The 18,868-nt window shown below is 40.8% G+C and overlaps 1 protein-coding gene across 1 annotated transcript in view; it reads left to right on the top strand.

The window, feature by feature from the left end:
* The window catches only part of ANKFN1 (ankyrin repeat and fibronectin type III domain containing 1), a 168,118-nt gene that overhangs the window by 4,916 nt on the left and 144,334 nt on the right, over positions 1-18,868 (top strand). Inside the window, exons 3-4 of the mRNA XM_055577564.1 lie at positions 12,657-12,851; positions 14,611-14,724. Coding sequence (XP_055433539.1) covers positions 12,657-12,851; positions 14,611-14,724 — 309 coding nt within the window. The remainder of the gene's footprint in view (positions 1-12,656; positions 12,852-14,610; positions 14,725-18,868) is intronic.

The raw sequence follows: 18,868 nt of genomic DNA, 5'->3' as shown, positions 1-18,868 counted from the left end.
CTGCCATGTTTCTGAAGAACAAGAAGGCCAGAGTGGCTAAAGCAAAATGAACACAGGGGAGAGTGATGGCTGAGGGAGATGTCACCAGGACCAGATCCTTCAGGATTAGAGAGGCCACGGCAAGATGCTTCACTTTGATTGTAAGTGTGATAGAGACATAGTGAAACAGTTTAAGCAGATGAAAGACACCTTCTGGGGAATTCCCTGGCAGTCCCATGGTTAGAACTCCACACTTTCACTGCTAGGGCCCAGGTTCAATCCCTGTCAGGGAACTAAGATCCTGCAAGCCACATGACATGGCAAAAAAAAAAAAAAGAAAGACATTCTGCTTTACGTTTTAAAAGATCCCTGCAGTGCTCTGCAGAGAAGACACAATGATGAGAGTAATTGTGAAATTGTAAAAACCAGCTAGGAAGCCCTTCTAATGGTCCAGGAGACAGATGCCAGTTACTTGGATTAGCACAGTAGTGACATTGATGGTGAGTAGGGGTGGAATTCTGGATGGATTTTTTAACAGCTTTATTGAAATATAATTTACGTGCCATATAATTCACCCACTTATCATGTATAATTTAAAGATTTTTAGTTGCACAGGCTTGTGCAACCATCATCACAATCAATTTTAGACCATTTTCATCACCCCAAAAGAAACCCCATACCCTTCCGCTATCACACCCCCAACTGCCCACTCCTCTCAGCCCTGGACAACTACTGTGTGTTTCTATAGATTTGCCTATTCTGGACATTTCACATAAATGGAAGCATTTAATATGTGATCTTTTGTGAATGGCTTCTTTCTGAATGTATTTTGAAGTAGAACTGATAGTACTTGCCAAAGGGAGCTGCTCTGGGGCCATCGACCCTGCCCAGGAGTGGATGGGATAAAATCACACAGCCCTTGCCCTGTGCCAGGCACTATTCTGAGCACTTTACATGTATTGACTCCTTTAATCCTCACACAACATTCTGAGGTAGGCACTCACATTCCCCTAGGTGCAAACTCTCTGACCCAATGACCACAGTGGCTCTGAGCCACCGTTTTTATGTTTCCTAAAAGAAAAAAGTAAACTCATCAAATTGTTAGTTTGACTAATACTGATTCACTCACTTCCAAGTGGTGAGACCCAGAAGGCTGAAAGAGAAGCAACAAATATATAATTAGAGGTCACATCTATGCTCCTAAATTTCATAAAACCCCGCCACCCAAAGACTAGGTACAGAGGCAGATCCTTGTATCAGAAAACTCTTTCTTTTAAAAATGCTAAGCTCACCACATCCATGTCAAAAAGAATGAGGATTTGGGTTCAGTAGCATGGGGCTCTTCAGTAAGAGCTCCTTCGTCAAAAGTGCCGCTTCTTTTTAGTGGAACTGGAGGATTTGGATGGATGGGCAAAGAAGGATGGAAGAAATGAGAAAGGTTTATTTGCTGCCTTCCAATTTATGTTGCAATAATGTCTGTCCCAAAGATCCAGTGAGAGAGCAGTGGAGAGAGAATCAAGGGGTCTGAACACAGAGAATGCAGACTGAGCCCCATTCTATAGGAACAAGGAGACCATTCATCCAGATGTTGCCTGCACTGAGCTGGATGAAACATTACTCTTACTTACCTGAGACGCTACAAAAAATGTCTGCATTTTCCACGAAACCAGTAAGACTCCCAATCCCCCCCAATCCCCTTTGTGCATAATTAAATCTCCATAAAAGAACCCAAGTACTAAATATCTAGTTAAACCAAAAGAAAATTCATTGAAAAGATCCCCGGTTTTTCCTCATTCCCTGTGGGATGATAACCACATTATCATCACCAAGTTGTAAAGGATAGTGAGAGAGAAACCCAGCTTTTAGCCTCTGGGAAATATGATACCTAAGTCACCTCGGCCACCCAAAAAGTTAAAGAGACAGGATCATGTATAGACTCCCACATGTGTAAGAATGGCAAAGGACAACTGATTGAGGGCCTATGAAATCTCCACATACATTCTCTCCAGTTTTCACACTGGCCCTTCAGGATAATGTTATTAACTCCATTTTGAAGACGAGGAATTTGTGATTCTGAGAGGTTATGTGACTGACCAAAGATCACACATCGAGCAAATGAATAAGGGTGTCAAGGGTTGAAGTCCAAGTGTGTGGGATACCGTACCTGGGTTCCTGCTGTGCAAATTTACTGTCTTTCCAAGTAACCAGGATGGAAGGCTGTGGCCACTAGGCCCCTTTCCCTTTCCCTTTTTGCTATTTGCTAAAATTCCACTGTGTGTTTCTTTGTTCTGTTCTGTGCCCTGAGCTGCTATTTCTGTGGGAAAAAAAGCAGGATAGAAGAACACAATCTGTTTTCAGGGATTTTTAATTCACTTTATGTATCAAGTATAAAAGAAATCAAATTGCTTCTGTGCGTGAGTATGAGTCAGCCCATGAGAAAAACAGTCTGGCAGCCAGAACCAGGTAAGTAAGCACCTGTTGCAAACCGTTCCACAGAAGCAGTAGAGGCAGGATAGAAGAGTAAAAATAATAATACTAACAATGAGGTCTTCAGTTCTTAGAGTATTTTACACATTGCGAAAATGCTTTTGCTTACATGTGATCCTGACCACTGGTTTGTGAGATGAGAGTTGCCCAAAATAACAAAAGACCAATAATTCATCCAGTGTTCCAAAGCTAATAAGTGGTGGACCCACAATTTGAACCCTGATCTTCTATATTAAATGCTTTGGTGTTTAGTATTAAATGTATTTAGTATTTGGTATTAAATGTTTTAGGTATTTGTAGAAAAGTATTAGCCCACTTCCTGACACAATGTGGATATTCAGTTCCTTTCTTCACTGACTCTCCTCTGCCTGTCCATCTTCTATTGCCTGTCAAATATTCAGGATTTCTAATAGGGTAAAATTTCTGTCTTCCCTTCCCCTGTGTGTTCCCTTCTGAAAACAGCCCAATACTCTTTTCACTATGCCAACCAAAGATTTCAACATAATGCAGAAGAAAGTCCTCTGTATTTGTCTCCATTTCAAAACAGGAATCACAAAAACACAGATACGTTTGGGGACTTAACCTCCTAAGCCATTGGTCAGGCATGTTGTCCAGATTTTAACCCCTCAATTCATAGAGCTATATGGAGCTGTTCTTAATAAACATGGCTTGAAATTCAGCCATGTACATTTCCTTATTCGTAAGCAAAGTGCCAGAAGCAGCCACCCAAATTTGCACACTGCCCCAAGGTTAAATATATACAGAACTTCAGCCTGCTCGTTAGATGAATCAACTGTCTTTATTTGGCAACTTTTTTCTGTTCCTCCCACCTTTAGGTGAGCAGCACAAAGTAATATTCATTCCTTCTAGAAGAAAACATCAGCCATTATTGAAGTAGAATCCCACATAGGTGTGCCGAGCTTAGGAAACAGGCCCAGAATCTCAAAGGACCAGACCTAGGAAAACTAATGCACAGAGGTACTTCAGGATACCTGGGGACTATCTCTTTGACTTTTTCACCCACTGAGTATCCCCCTTGCTATAACACATACTCAGTTGAACAACTGCTATCTGAGAAAGACTTGCTCCGTATCTGAAAGTCCCCTGTCATAAACCCCTCCCTTATTCCAACTCATATCCTGCCCTCCCCTTGGACTCACACTTCCACAGTCTCCAGAGGAGTTTACTGAATCATCGGTGCTTTTCTGAGGTTGCTACCTACTTGGCATCATTTAGTCTCTCCCCATGGACAGAGGAGCCTGGCAGGCAGAGTTGGACCTGACTGAGTGGCTAAGCACAGCACAGCATAGGCTGTATAAACAGTGATCATAAAGAAACTAGTTATTTTTGGACACCTACCATATGCAAATCTGCCCACTCACATGAATGTTATCTCATCTTTTGATCCCAACCCCTGGCACACAGTAGGAGCTGAGAAATTTTCAGGTGAAATGTTAAGACCTGTCTTATGCTGTTGGGAATCACAGGTATTGAATTTTAGCACACATACATGAGCACTCACACACACAGTGCATGAAGAAGACTTTGTCTTCCAGTAATTTACACTGTGGGGAACTTTCTGTGGCTGCCATTACTGTGTCTTCCAGGCACTGTTTTGAAATTTGGTTGCAGACATAGCCTGACTTTTTGTTTTTACACTGATTAATAACATGGCAGACTGTTCTTCTTTCTGCCCTTTCCTATAGCTGCATTCTCCCTTCTGCCCAGACCCTCTCCTCCCTCTCTGCATTCCGTTGTGAACTCCTCTCTCTTGCCTTCCCTTGGGTACTGCCTGTGGCACTAGGAAACGTCTCCCAGAATTAGTTATGTTCAGTTACTTCCTAAAACGCAATCTCAGACGAGCTGTCATCTGAGTGTGGTGCAGACACCAATGTCAAAATTTGGCAGCCTTGTCAGGATGCACCACTCGCTTCTGCAGTAGTCGAGGGTCCATGCTGCTGCTGGGACTGGTTCAGGGCACGTCTAAGAGGTGTGACTATAAACTAATGAGGCTGGCTTTATGTAAACAAACACACCAGAAAGTCTACAATCCGCACGAATGTTATCCTGTAACGGGGTCCTCATGGGAGACCCCACACTTGCTTCAACAGGGCTGCCATTGCTCTAAACACTTTTAGATTTGTCCTCAGAGCCAGTTTATGAGAAAATCTGACTCGTTGCTTAGAGTCACACCTGATTTTTGTTCCAAAACAGCGTTGCTCAGCGTCATCACCCTCCCTGTTTACCAGACGTGGCTGCCAATGATTTAGAAAGGTTTCCTGAAATCAAATCCACCCCCAAAAGACAATGATTTTCAACCATTAAAACTATGTAAAGGACAAGGCTTAAGCAGGTCTCTAGAATGTGTCCCCAGATATTTTTGTCTGCTTCATTAAAATAGATGTACAAACCATCACCATGACTTATGAACTTGCTCCTCCTCAAACCTTATCCCATACTGCTCAGCCCTCACCTGTGATATGCAAACCTCCATTCCATTCCTCAAACACACCTCACTATCTTATTAGAGGGCCTTTGTATGGCTATTCTCCATGCTTGAAAAGATTGAGTGCTTTTAATCTTGATCATTACATTGCCAACTCCTTCTTAACATTTCAGTTCAAATTTCACATCTTCAAGAGAGGCTTTCTTTGGCCACCAAGTCCAAGGTCTAAAGTCTCTTTCTTTCTTTTTTTTTTTTCACCTTGAGTTTACAGGGATCTTTAGTCTCTTTTAGCAATTTAAAGATGTTGGGAGCAGCGATAGAAAGTATATAGAAAAAGGATGTAAGGCAAGAACTGTTCTCCATATCCACTGTTTTGGGCATGGGAGGCCATTTTTTTAAACAAGATTTTACCTATTTCATTTTTATGTAAATAAGTGTATTAGGCTAGACTTTGCTGTAGTAACAAAAATACCCTCCCCCAATTTCAGTGAACTTACCACAAAGGTTTATGTATGGCTTATGCAAGCTTGCTTGGGTTCAGGCCACCCTCCCTGGGCAGTTGACCTCCATGCTTGAGTGAGAGGAACTGGGTGGCATAGAGTTGTACATAGTCTTAAGAGTTTATTCTGCAAGTAAAGCCACTTCTGATCACATTAGTTTATTTTAGTTTTCTGCATAGCACTGAAATCACTATACAGTATTTTCTCACTGTTTTGATTTCCTTATTTTCTCTCTCCTCTGCATTAGAATGTAAACTCCAAAGAGCAAAATTTGTCTCATTGGTCACTCCATCCCCATCAAAGAGTAGGCACTTGATAAATAGTGTTTAGTTGAACTGAATAAATCCCAAGACTACTTCTACTTCTTTTGAAGGGTGTGAGTACCTTATTAATTTCGAAGGGAATAATTTTACTAAATATCAAGTGAATTTACCTCTTTTATTTCCAAATAATTTTTGAGACATCAGGTGTCTATAGCCTAAGTTCCAGTCACTTGCTTTTCAAGAGTTGATAACTGTTCTTTCATTCTTTTCTTTTTAATTTTTAAATATTCCTGCAACACTGAATGTATTCTCCTTTCCCAAAATTAAAACATGCATAAGGTATAAAGATACCTTTGTTGGCCAACCCAACACCACATGTGCACATGCACACACTCACTGTCCAGGCTTCTGTCCCTCAATTCAACCAACATAACCACTGCTCTGCTCTAAAGACAGGATTGCGCCAGAGGATCCACTTCCAAACTTACTCAAGTGACTGCTGGTGAGAGGCCTGTGTTCCTTCCTGTATGCGCCTCTGCATTGCAGTGCTCCCTACCATGGCAATTGGCTTCCCCTGCTGCTGCTGCTGCTGCTGCTGCTAAGTCGCTTCAGTCGTGTCCGACTCTGTGCGACCCCATAGACAGCAGCCCACCAGGCTCCCCTGTCCCTGGGATTCTCCAGGCAAGAACACTGGAGTGGGTTGCCATTTCCTTCTCCAGTGAATGAAAGTGAAAAGTGAAAGTGAAGTTGCTGAGTCTTGTCCGACTCTTAGCGACCCCATGGACTGCAGCCCACCAGGCTCCTCCATCCATGGGATTTTCCAGGCAAGAGTGCTGGAGTGGGGTGCCATTGCCTTCTCCTTGGCTTCCCCCAGAGGACATTATTTAAGAGAGAGAGAGACCAACCTCGATGGAAGCACCAGTCTCTTTTGTAACCTAACACCAGAGGCGATATGTTATCACTTTTGCTGAATCTTGCTGATCTTGATGTCCAGCGCAGATCAGCTCTGGTACAAGGTGTGAAAACTAGGACAACGAGATCACTAAGGGGTCTCTTAAAGGCTGGCTCCTCTACTACCTATCTAAGACCATTGAGAATTAAACGCAATAGGTTTAAAACATTTCCCTGGCACATTGTAAATGGTCAAATAAATTGTTAGCCAATATAACTCTCAGAAACAAAATAAAACAAGCCAGGATTTTCTGGTAGAGAATTTAACTATTTTACCCATCTGTTGTATGGTCTGTGCTGTGAAAACACTGTCCAATATAAGCGCTTTTTAAAGTTTGTAGGATTTTGTGTTCTAAAACTACACTGTCAGGCATAGACATACGACTGCTGAGTACTTGAAATGTGTCCAGTCCAAATTAAAATGTGTTTTAAATGTAAAATTTACAATGAATTTTTAGGGTTTAAATACCATATATATATAATTAATAATTTTATACTGATTCCATGTTGAAATGATACTGTTTGGATCTATTAAGTTAAATATATCATGAAAATTAATTTCACCTATTTCTTTTTGCTTTTTTACTGTCACTACTAGGAATTTTTAAATGATGTAACACACTGTATTTCTATTGGACAGCTCTAAAAAATCAGCAGAAGTTACAGCTGTCTTACTTCATCTTTAACCCCTCTATGACGTTATGGAGAAATCTGCTTTGGATTTTCTAAATAAGTTCTGCAATTATTTTGTGTGTTTGTTTCAGAGAAAATGTCCATTTGCCCCTTGGAGTTTGGGAGAGGTGGGCAGAAAATCTCTCTAGGTCAATAGCTCTAGCTTCTTAAAGAGCAACAATTACAACTTACGCTATATAATGTGGACTTTGTGCGTCCACATTCTGCTGAAAGTAGCAGAGAAAAACATTCCAGAGCCCCATGTCCAAGTTGTAATGAGTTCTAAGAGAAGAAAGTTCACAGTAATTGAAATGAAACGTTCAATCTCCAAATCACTAAAACGTTTTGGGAATCACACTCTCAAAGTCCTTGGGAAAACCTGAAAATAAGACGAGGGGTTGAGACCCAAGTGAATTTTGAGCCCTGAATCTTATTAAGACAGGTAAATTGCAACTTATGTTTTGAGTTTTTTTAATTAAAAAACATTTAATTATTAAAATATCTCTATATTACTTCTTTTGACGTTCCTAGCTGGAAACAAGTCAGCTGTGAGGTTGTTAGAAATCACAAGTCATTTATGATCAGCAAAGATAAATTTTATTAACTGCTATTCTTGGTTGCTCAGAGGATATTGGCTTACAATGCAAGGTTTATACATAAGTGACCTTGTTTTCTCCTTTGAAATTAAAGATAGGGTTGAAATTGACACCACTGAGTATATAATATATTTTTGAATGGAAGCTAAAACAGAGCATTTGTATCTGGGGCAAGAGATTTTTATTTTTTGATGGAAGAACACAAGGTATTTTATAAAAACAAGTATTTGATATATGTTTGTGTGCCTCTTAAGTATAACACAGACCAATGGGTTTAATAAAAATTATATAAACCTGTGCTAATTGAGAGTCTTCCGTGTACAGTTACTGGTGAGTGATGAGTTCCCCTCATGAAGAAAATCATACAGAACCAAGGGTACTATAGGAAGAGGCACCTAAGGCTAGTGGTAAACATCCTTCTACCACTGAGTTTAAATGATTATCTTATTGCCCCGTATTTCTCACCAGTGGAAACAAGGGAAATGCCAATGACAATAGAAAAGTTATCACTACATTGCAAAATAGCGTATCATTAGTAATGGGCAAGTGTATTTTTTTAAGTAAGCCAAATGAATCATTCCCTGGAAGTGTCAATAAAAAATTAAAACTAGTTTACATTTTACTCTTTTATATTTTTCAAGCTTTAAGCAATTTAGGCCCCAATTCACCAATTGCAAGGTAAAAGAAAAAAAATTAAGGCTAATAAGTAGTTGCCAATCAGTAGGTTAGATTCTGATGGTGAAGAAAATCCACTCGGTCTGATTATTACTTATCTCAGGATTTAAACAGTAACCGTAATTGTATTCTTTGAACACCAAGTTCCTGCCCCTCCCCCCGTTCCCACCCCAGCAGTTAATTAGCTGGGCAGGTCTTAGAACAAATACCCACTCAGAAACACTGGGTGGTAGAAATGCTGTTGATAATTAAGTACCACAATAGCATGGAGCCTATTTCAGGAGCCAAGTGGTCTTGCCCCAGCCGAACCGCTCACCACACACTCACAGACCCTCTATTATGCTGGCTATGTCTGCACAGAGGGATAGTTGCCTGACTGGAGAAGGGATCAACTGCAGTAAGAGTGAAAAGACCAAACCTCGCAAACAGGTCCCGGAGTTCCGGACTCAAGGGGAAAATATCCAGAGAGTAGAAGTAAAAGGAGAATGGATCCAAGAAGGGAAGTCACGGGCAGGAAAATTGATCACAGAATAGACGCTAACCTTTCTAGTTTCTCTGTCCAAACGAACCACCAACATAAGCTCACCAATCTTGTGCCAAATAGATAGCACTTAGAAAAGAGCAATACATAAAGAATAGGTTGATCTGCATTCCATTTGGGTTTAGAGGAAGTTCACCGAGTTGAAGGTTTTTAAGTTGGAACATCATCCCACCTCCCTGGATATCAGTTTATCTTTAAAAATAAGGGGGTTGAAAACGTTCTCATTCTGGGTAGAAAAAATAGGAATGAGATTCCCCACACAATCTCCAAGGTGTCAAAAAGCTTAACAGACACATCATTACTCAAGATAAAACTACACAGTCTAAATATGATTATCATATTTACCTGCTTTTCCTTAAAACATTAACTCAGTTTGTTAGGTTTGATTATCTAATGCTGAACAGACGCTTCTATTGGCAGTTATATAGGTCATTATTAATAGGGAGAAAAATGATTAAGTCAGCTGATTTGGCAGTCAATAAAGAAAATCTTTCAAGAGAGAGTGTTTTATTAAACTATTAAAAAATCCATAGGATAAAAATAATAAAAGGTTTGCTTGGTGAAATGGTTTGAAACCACTGGCTCAAGTTAGTACCTCTCCAACTCGTGCATGAAATTACCTCTAACGGAAGCAAGTGAGTAGGTATATTCCCAGGGGCACCTGGGAACTTAGCCTGGAAAAAAAAAGAGAGAAAGAGATCTGTAATCTTTCTTTTCTAATCTTCATTTTTTTAGGAATATGTTCCACTCTTCTCCATAAGAGAAGAGCTTGTTTTAACTTCTAAATAATTTGCTTTCATCAAAATCTGCCTAGAAAATTCAATGTTCCTGAAAGACAGACATATTTATTCTGAGACTTCAGAGATACCCACTGAACTCCAACAATACCACCACCATACTGTGTTGTAAGTCAGATGTCCCAGTTTGAGAAGCACATGTAGCTAAACCATCTTGGAAAACTTACTCGGCCATAAAATTCTCTGTATCTTTCTTGTTATTCTATGAAGAGGTGAATGCTTTTATTTTAAAGATTCGGAGTCCTTTTACCACTACAACTCAAATAGCATCAAGTCTACAGTCTAGGAATAGAGGCAAAGTCTAGAAGCAAAATGTGTTGTGCTAGGAAAAGCAGGAAAAATTTCAGGGGGAGCCAAGCACAGCTCAGGAGAAGCTGTCCATCTGAAATACCACCTGGAATTCACACCAGTAATAACTGTTGTGGATATTAAAAATTAATAGGGGGGATTTCATAGTATTAGAAAAATTTATTTTTATAAATCATGTGTCTCTCGCCCAAGTGTTGACGCATGCATGCAATTCAAACATCAGGCTCACAATAAAAGCTCCCTGAATGACTTAGCAAGGACAATTCCCCCATTTTGTCCATAATTTGGAGTAGAAGAAGGCGGGGGGAGTGGGTAAAGGGTGCAGTTACTGGGTCAATTAATCAACCTGAAAACTCTGACACAAACTCTGACGCCTAACCTATGTCTAAAAATACACAAACGTATACGAATTTGTTTTAAACTGTCAATGCCTATATTTAGGACCTTCCCAGCAAGGCTATAATGAGACTGTGTTTGAGGGCTTCAGTCATAGCAGACTCTACCATTAATCTGAAGTTAGTTAAATTAACAGCATTTAGTACTGACTTGTCAATCTCACTGCTTCAGGAAATTGCACCTTGAGGCTACTAATATTGCCAATTTTTCCACAGGAGTATGCGCCTGCGTGTGTGAATGTGTATTTTTTTTTTTCTCCAGAACCTCTGTGTTCATACAGCATCATTGCTTCCCTACACCCACAGCACTTACATTATCATTTATTCTGGCCTCCTTTAGCCTTCCCAAGGGGTTCTGCATAGTGTAGCTTCTCAGTGAAAGAGTTTTTTAGCTCTATATTTGTTTGTTTATTTTTCTGTCATGGCTCATGACTGAGGCTTTAAAAAAAGTGTGACAGTATTTAGAGTACATGATTGACTCTTACAGCAACGTGCATTAACCATGACAAACCTGCAGAAAACACAGTCCTGAGTGTTCTAAACAGCAACTTTAAAAAGAAAGAAAAAACGAAAAAGACTCAACTAATTTTTCATTGACTTCATCTGTAAATAAATTTAGATTGATGGTAAGCAGGGGCAATAATAAATTAGTATTCATTTCCTGTAATTAACGCAAACATGCCTATTAACACACGACAATATGAATATATAACCACGTAATTTCCATTTCAAAATACACCTAAAATTTTTCACTTTGTGTTATCTTCATAATATTTTCCCTCTTAATTAGAAGAATAAAATGGTTAGATATCTTTCCCACCCACCAGGGGGAAATATTGTTTTGGTCACAGAGAGTGTCAAACACGTTTTGGTAACAGATGTGCAGAACCTGGTTCTGCTCTGTTATATTATTTGTGTGATCCTCTACCCTATGCATGCTAAGGTTCTCTTCTCTTATTTATCACTAACCAGGAAGAGCTCCACCAAAGTGGCCAAGTGACCACCTAGGCAGGCCCTCACATGCATGAGTGCCATGATTGGACAGCAAGAAGCAGACTCCCAATCTGACATAAGAATTTGAAATGTTCTGTCACTGACATGAACGTTCACTCACACAGGTTGGGTAAATAATATGATGTGAATCAAATAAAGATTATTACACACACTGAATTAAAAAAAAAATACCAAGCCTGACAACCTCTCTTGGCAAGAGGAGTTAGTCTAACTTGCTCTCTTGGGCACGGGCATCTCTAGAAATCATTCGGACAGTCAGAGCACAATTAAAGGGTAAAACTGATCAAAGATCACACCCAAGTCATCCAACCATCAGGACTCACTGGTTCTACTGTGGCAGCAACAGTGGAACACTTTGTTAACAATCCCCGGGTTGGGAAGATCCCCTGGCGAAGGGATAGGCTACCCACTCCAGTATTCTGGCCTGGAAAATTCCATGGACTGTATAGTCCATGGGGTCGCAAAGAGTCAGACACGACTGAGCGACTCTCACTTTGTTAGCAATAAATAAATTGACTAACAATAACAAAATTACCACTAAGTAAAATCCCTATGAGCTAGAAAGAGTATAAAAACAGAAGATTTCATCAGGTTCTACAAAAACAAAAAAACAGCAAAAACCAAAAACACATCTTCAGCAGAATGCAACTTGCCTCATGGATGACTTTCCTTAAGACCTTGCTAGTCCCACAAAGCTTTTGCCCGTAAGTGTTTGTACCTCTGAAGATCCTGGAAACAAGAACGTGCAACATGAAAGAGAAGTGGGCCTCTGCCAGCGGCATTCTAATGACCTCTGCTAGGCAGCTATTTGGGCCAGAGGGCACTGGGAATCTCTTAAACTGATATGTTTACCATTTAATCTAGTTGTGTCACCAATTAGACCTTATCACAGTAAGATAGCTAATAATGAATGTAGATTCCACTTTCCCCAGGCATTTTTAAAAACTCGTAGTAGACTCCCAGATACCCTGTCAACAAAGCAGCGTTTCCCCGGAAAGAAAAAGCGAGTCAGCCCATCTCTTTCCTTCCAGTTGTCAGCCTGGAAAGCCGATCTATGCACCTCAACACACTGGTGCAGGAAGCCCAGGAGAGGGTGAGCGAACTGTCTGCTCAGGTGGAGAATGAAGGATTCAGTCTGGACAACACAGAGAAAGAGAAACAGCTGAAAGCTTGGGAGTGGAGGTACCGACTCTACAGACGCATGAAAACAGGCTTTGAACATGCCAGTGAGTATAAGCAGAGGACTTGTTCGTTTAACTAGACTGAACCCTGGTTTGAGACAGCAGGACTTCTTTCACTGATTTTTTGCCACTCGAGGGATCACGGATGGCCGTTGTCAGCCTCTTTGGAGCAGGGGTTCTGGGAGGCTGTCAAAGGGGCTTTTGTCTTGCTTGATTTTCTGGCTCCTGATAGGTTCTTTGACCACAGCCATGAGGCTTTAGTGCTGCTGGCTGCCCTCCATCGTGTCACACTCATCTAGCACTTTCCTCCCGCTACACCCTAATGTCTAATGACCTGGATGGTCTGATTCCCTAAGTGGCTTTATTTTGAGATGTGGAGGTGGAAAAATACTTGTTTGCCCATTTGTCCAGTTTCTGCTTCAAGTTCAAGATTAAGTTGTTTTCAACTCTCTACTATATACAGCTTATATAAACTGACCTTCAGAAACACAGCCAACAGAGAAGGGTAACCAACCTATGAATTACGCTTTTGTCTGCACTTCCATTCTCTTTACCAGTTCTTTTGTTAATTTAAGGAAAGCTTTGTTTCGGGATAATACTCCTTAGCATTGGAAGGCACAGCTTAGTGTCACCGTGATATAAAAATTCATATACAATCCAAACACTTGTGAAACATTAAACTCTTATTCCAAAAGGTGATCTTATTTAAACAACAAAAAAATTAGACTTGAAATGTTTAATATAAGGAAAAGCTCAGTTCCTTAATTTGGAAACTATCTGCCTCTGCTTCGTGATAAACACCAAAGGCAGAGAAATTCTTGTTTTCTGTAGTATCGTATTCTAACTACCAAATCTAGGCCTAATCCTTTCTCTTGAAGCAAATAGCTTAAGTAACATTAATGAAAGGTTGCTTTTAATATTAACAATCCCTTTAGTAATGCTAATAACATGCTTTAAATAAAAAGCATTTCAATAATTGTTGAAATTATTTTCAGCAACTGTTTCAATAAATGCATTTACCATTGTACCTCATTTAGGATAGATTAATACTAGAATTAATACTAGAATCATCAAATCATTAACTTGATGCCATTTTAAAATTTTTTTCTAAATTAAAAAACATCTTCTGGGTGTCAAAAAGTACCCTGAGTAACAGAAGTCCTTTAAAACCTGGGGTTAGTGGACATGACATTTGCCCACAAAGTCTTTCTTAGAAAAATAGTATGTGATGTCATCGGAGGCAGAGAGAGAGCAAGTCAAGTTAACATTCCATACTGGGAAGAGCCCAGAATTGGGCATCTGAAGCCATGGACTTTCATCCTAGCTTTATATTTACTGTGTTCTTGAACCAGTAATTCGGCCTCTTTGGGTTGAAGTTTCCTCATCCTAAAAGTGTGGATGTGGTTACTCATTCTTTCTACCCAACAGGGTTGCAAAAAGGCTCCAGTGAAATGATTTACATGAAAGTAGTCTCTACCTACAATATTGATTCCTGCTAACACTTTCTGACCTCCTCTCCACTGGTCCAGCCCAATCTTCTATTGTGTTTCTAAGACACTTTGAGAAGGCTTAACTGGTATTATTTACCCCTTCAGAAGATGTTCTAATGCTCAAATAAGACCACGATGGCAACAAATAAAGGCCATTGAGGCTTCTAATGAAAATGCTCAAAGGCAAAAGCTATTAGGCTCTACAAACAAATGTCTCCATCGTGTGTGTTTCAGGGTATCCTTTGAAGAGACAGGAACATTGTTTGAAAAGGATTTGCTCTGTTAAGATCCTTGTGTTTCTCCTTCTGTCCCAGGAGCCCCCGAAGCACCAAGCAGTGCTTGTCTCACGGTAACCAGCAGCACATCACTCACTGCCAGCTTTCAAGAGCCTCTTAGTGTTAACGCAGCTGTAGTAACCAGATATAAAGGTACTGGATTCCAAATATTTTTGTCACTGCTTCTCCTTAAAATACAAACTGCTGTTTGAGGATCAATTGCACATTTTGCATGTTTTTTTTTTCTGCTGAAAAGATTTTTTTCATCCCATTTACTTTTTCAAGCTGAAGTATTTCCATAGGCATTCACACAGAGAGTGATAAGGTGATGGAGAGTGTCACAGACTAATAGTATTAATATTTCATTCTTGCTTGCAGAGCAAGCACCTCCTCTGTGTAGAGCATTCACTTGTGGACAGTTCTGAGTAGGACACGCTAAAGAAGCCGCCTCTGTCTACAGGGCTCAGAGGTTAAAGATATAGCACATACTGAATAGGGGGCATATGAATTAGTAGCTGTAATAGCAGGTAACTAGGGTTGATAATTAAAACAACAATAATATTGGAGGTCAGAGAAGGAGGAGGGATGGTTAAATGATAGAATTGGAAAGGCCCCAGTGAAGCAGTGGCAACTGGGCCTGGCTTTTAAGGATGCCTGAGATTTGAGCCAGAGATATTCGAAGGAAAGTAACTCCAAGTGAAGGGAACAGTGAGCACACATACAAAAGCAAGAACATTCCAGAACAAGTAGAGGAGAGCAAGGGAGCTTGCAGTGCGGTAGCTCCAGGACAGAGTTCATGAGAAGAAGCAGTGAAATATACAATTGGAAAGTGGAACTAGAGTTAGAAGGGAGGGATAGAATGAGGCTTGAAATCAAGATTAAGGAATTTAGACTTGATCTGATGAACTCTGCAGACCACTGAATAAGATAGGGACTAAATCAGAGCTAGATTTTTCAAACATTCAAGTTCCAACACTGTGTGTGATTAGCTTCCCAGGTGGCAGTAGTGGTAAAGAACCCACCTGCCAATGTAGGAGCATGAAATACACGGGTTCAATCCCTGGGTCAGGAATATTCCCTGGGGAGGGCATGGCAACCCACTCCAGTATTCTTGCCTGGAGAATCCCATGAACAGAGGAGCCTGGCGGGCTACAGTCTATAGGGTCGCAGAGAGTCGGACACGACTGAAGTGACTTAGCACGCACACACATTCAGTGTATTGGAAGACATGTGGATTTGGAATAAGGAAATAAATTAGGACGCTATTATATTCAGGAGAGAGGTCGTGACAGCCTGACCTCACTGCTATAGTAGCCCTGGGAAAGGAGAGAGCCCACAGGAGAAAGATTTTACGGAGATGCTATGAGGATAACAGCCAAGGCTTACGTAGTGCTTACCACGCTCCAGGCACTGTGTAAAGCCTTTACATGTATTAACTCTATTCCTCACAACAACCTTATAAGGTAGGTGCTGTTATGGTTCCCATTTGCAGATGAGAAAACTGAAGCAATGAAATGATGAACTTACCTCAAGACTCACAGTGGAGCCAGAAATATCACATTATGTTGACTCTTGAATGTGATGGACAAAAAAGAAAGAAATCTATTTTCCTGATTCAGGAGGACGTATGAAAATTCCCTGAACAATTCTAAAACTTGATAAGACTCTCCACACATATTCTGAAATGCCAGGCCACAAGGCTGAATTTCTGTGTTCAGGTCACTGCAATTCCCATGGACCACAAAAATGTCCAAGTAGTGTATGCTTCCTTTCTCCTTCTAGGGCCTGTTCCCAGGAGGACTTTCTACGTCTCCAAATTACCCACAATTTGTAGCTTTCTGAGTTACTTGGAATTTTCCAGATATCTCCACTATTTTTTATATCTTAGGTAAAACAGCATTGAACTGTTTATCACTTTGGGTTTTCTGTATCAAGCTAAGAGAGGGCAGCCTGAGGAAACAGCAGATAAATGAGACCACCAAGAATGGCTGCCCACAGCCATCCTTCAATTCAATTCTGATACTTTCTGTTGGATGCCAAGATTTTCTGAAATTCAGAGCAAGTGTTTGCAAGCAATGTTAGACATGACATTTTCCTTTCTTTCTACCTCCCTCCAGCCCAGGGCTTTGATAAAGAGTTTCATCAATGCTGCCCAACTTGACATTTTCTTCTTACTTTTGATTAGTGTGCTATCAGGAGCTAATTAATCCAGACTGTCAGCTATTTAATGCCCAACCATAATGCCAGCAAATTCAATCAACATTCACATATTAACACGTATCGTCTCAGGAGACTTGCATTTGGGTGAAGTTGAAATGAAAGGTCACAAATGGGTTTTGTTAGAGACTGGAGAGGCTTAATTAAGTATTATAAATAGAATTGTCTGTTGCATTATGGAGTAGGTTTCCTTGTGTTAATTTATAAGGTCATAAATTGAGTCCTTAACCTGACCACTCTCAAGGGTTATTTAAAACAGCTGCCAGCTTACTGTTGGAGAAGGTAATGGCACCCCACTCCAGTACTTTTGCCTAGAAAATCCCATGGACGGAGGAGCCTGGTAGGCTATGGTCCATGGGGTCGCTAGAGTCAGACACGACTGAGCGACTTCACTTTCACTTTTCACTTTCATGCATTGGAGAAGGAAATAGCAACCCACTCCAGTGGGTTCTTGCCTGGAGAATCCCAGGGACGGGAAGCCTGGTGGGCTGCCGTCTATGGGGTCGCACAGAGTTGGACACGACTGAAGCGACGTAGTAGCAGCTTACTGTACCTAGAGACAGCAGGACAGTTTTTAATTCAGCGTTGAAGTAATTAATTATGGAAATACTAACAAAACTACACTGAGACAAGGCTAACTGTTTTCTTTGCATTTAAAAAGAAGAAGAAACAATTAAGAAATCCACAAAATGAAGTGACAGTTATTTAATTGGTTAGAGGGAAGGTTTAACCCTGCAGTATTTAGGGTTTGGCAAAAACATATTGCTCTCCAGAACTTTTGGGTTCAGCAAAACCTCAAGCCTATTTTGACAACTGGATATTTTCCCCCTTCATGCTTAAGCCAGTTTTTGAAAGAAAATCTGAATCCTTCTGTTGCTTCTTATTTACATTCAACTCATCAACATGTCGGAGAAGGCAATGGCACCCCACTCCAGTACTCTTGCCTGGAAAATCCAATGGGCGGAGGGGCCTGGTGGGCTGCAGTCCATGGGGTCGCTAAGAGTCGGCACGACCGAGCAGCTTCACTTTCACTTTTCACTTTCCTGCATTGGAGAAGGCAATGGCAACCCACTCCAGTGTTCTTGCCTGGAGAATCCCAGGGACGGGGGAGCCTGGTGGGCTGCCGTCTATGGGGTCACACAGAGTCGGACACGACTGAAGTGACTTAGCAGCAGAAGCAGCACCAACATGTGGTTTTTTGTTTTGTTTTTTGTTTTCAAAAAACATTCACTGATATCCAGAAATCTATTAGAGAGCATCTCTTTATACACCAGGCCAACAGGCATCACAACTTGGAGATTAAAGGCATCCATTTCAGCTCAAAACCCAGAAAACGATCTTGAGTGAGACTCTGTAGACTCTCTGCCTGCATGTTCCTTGAAAACAGTAAAATGGAGCTCAGAGAGCTAGTCTATTTCTAGGTGTTTCTTCCTTGCATTCCAAGAGTGCTTACATCTTTTGGTCCCATCTCACCAGTTTTCATGGCTTACAGAGCAAAACAAGAGTTATTTCAGATGCTCTGATGCTTTGGACAAGTGCCAGAACTTCGTTCCACATTTTCTCCTTGCTGCCTTGGGTGACCTACCCGGAGCTCTCATTTGCAGAGGATATGTCATTTCCCAGCAGTCCCAAAGCAGAAAATTATTTCAAAAGTGACTTTACTGCCCTTTGCAGGGCTGAGGGTGGATAGGACAGCATCCTTTAACAGGTGCGGTGCAGCATCTGTTTTCCATCTACAGGATGATTCATTTTCTAGCTTTTTTTTAAAAAAGCAGGCCTTGAAGTGGTGACACTTTGCAATCTGCCAATGACAAGATGCTGTGGCTGCTTCAGTGCATGTGGGCAGTACCTTGGTTTGGATGACGTCCTTCCCCACCTCTCTTCCCATCTTGTTCCCTAAGAGATTAGAAACTGCCTCCCTGATTCCTTCCTACAAAGGCTTGAATAGCAAATTATTGAACTGCTCCTCATTTCATGGCATTTTCAAAAATAAATAAAAAAGCACTTTTTCCCGCAGAGACTGCCAGGACCTTTCGGGAGTTGGTAGCGTATCTGCTTCTTCAAAGACCAGGCTGGTGCT

The sequence above is a fragment of the Bubalus kerabau genome, chromosome 4 (genome assembly GCF_029407905.1).
Source record: "Bubalus kerabau isolate K-KA32 ecotype Philippines breed swamp buffalo chromosome 4, PCC_UOA_SB_1v2, whole genome shotgun sequence".
NCBI classification, from domain to species: Eukaryota; Metazoa; Chordata; class Mammalia; order Artiodactyla; family Bovidae; genus Bubalus; species Bubalus kerabau.
Note: the sequence above shows the minus strand (reverse complement) of the source record. Positions and strands in the feature narration are given on the sequence as shown.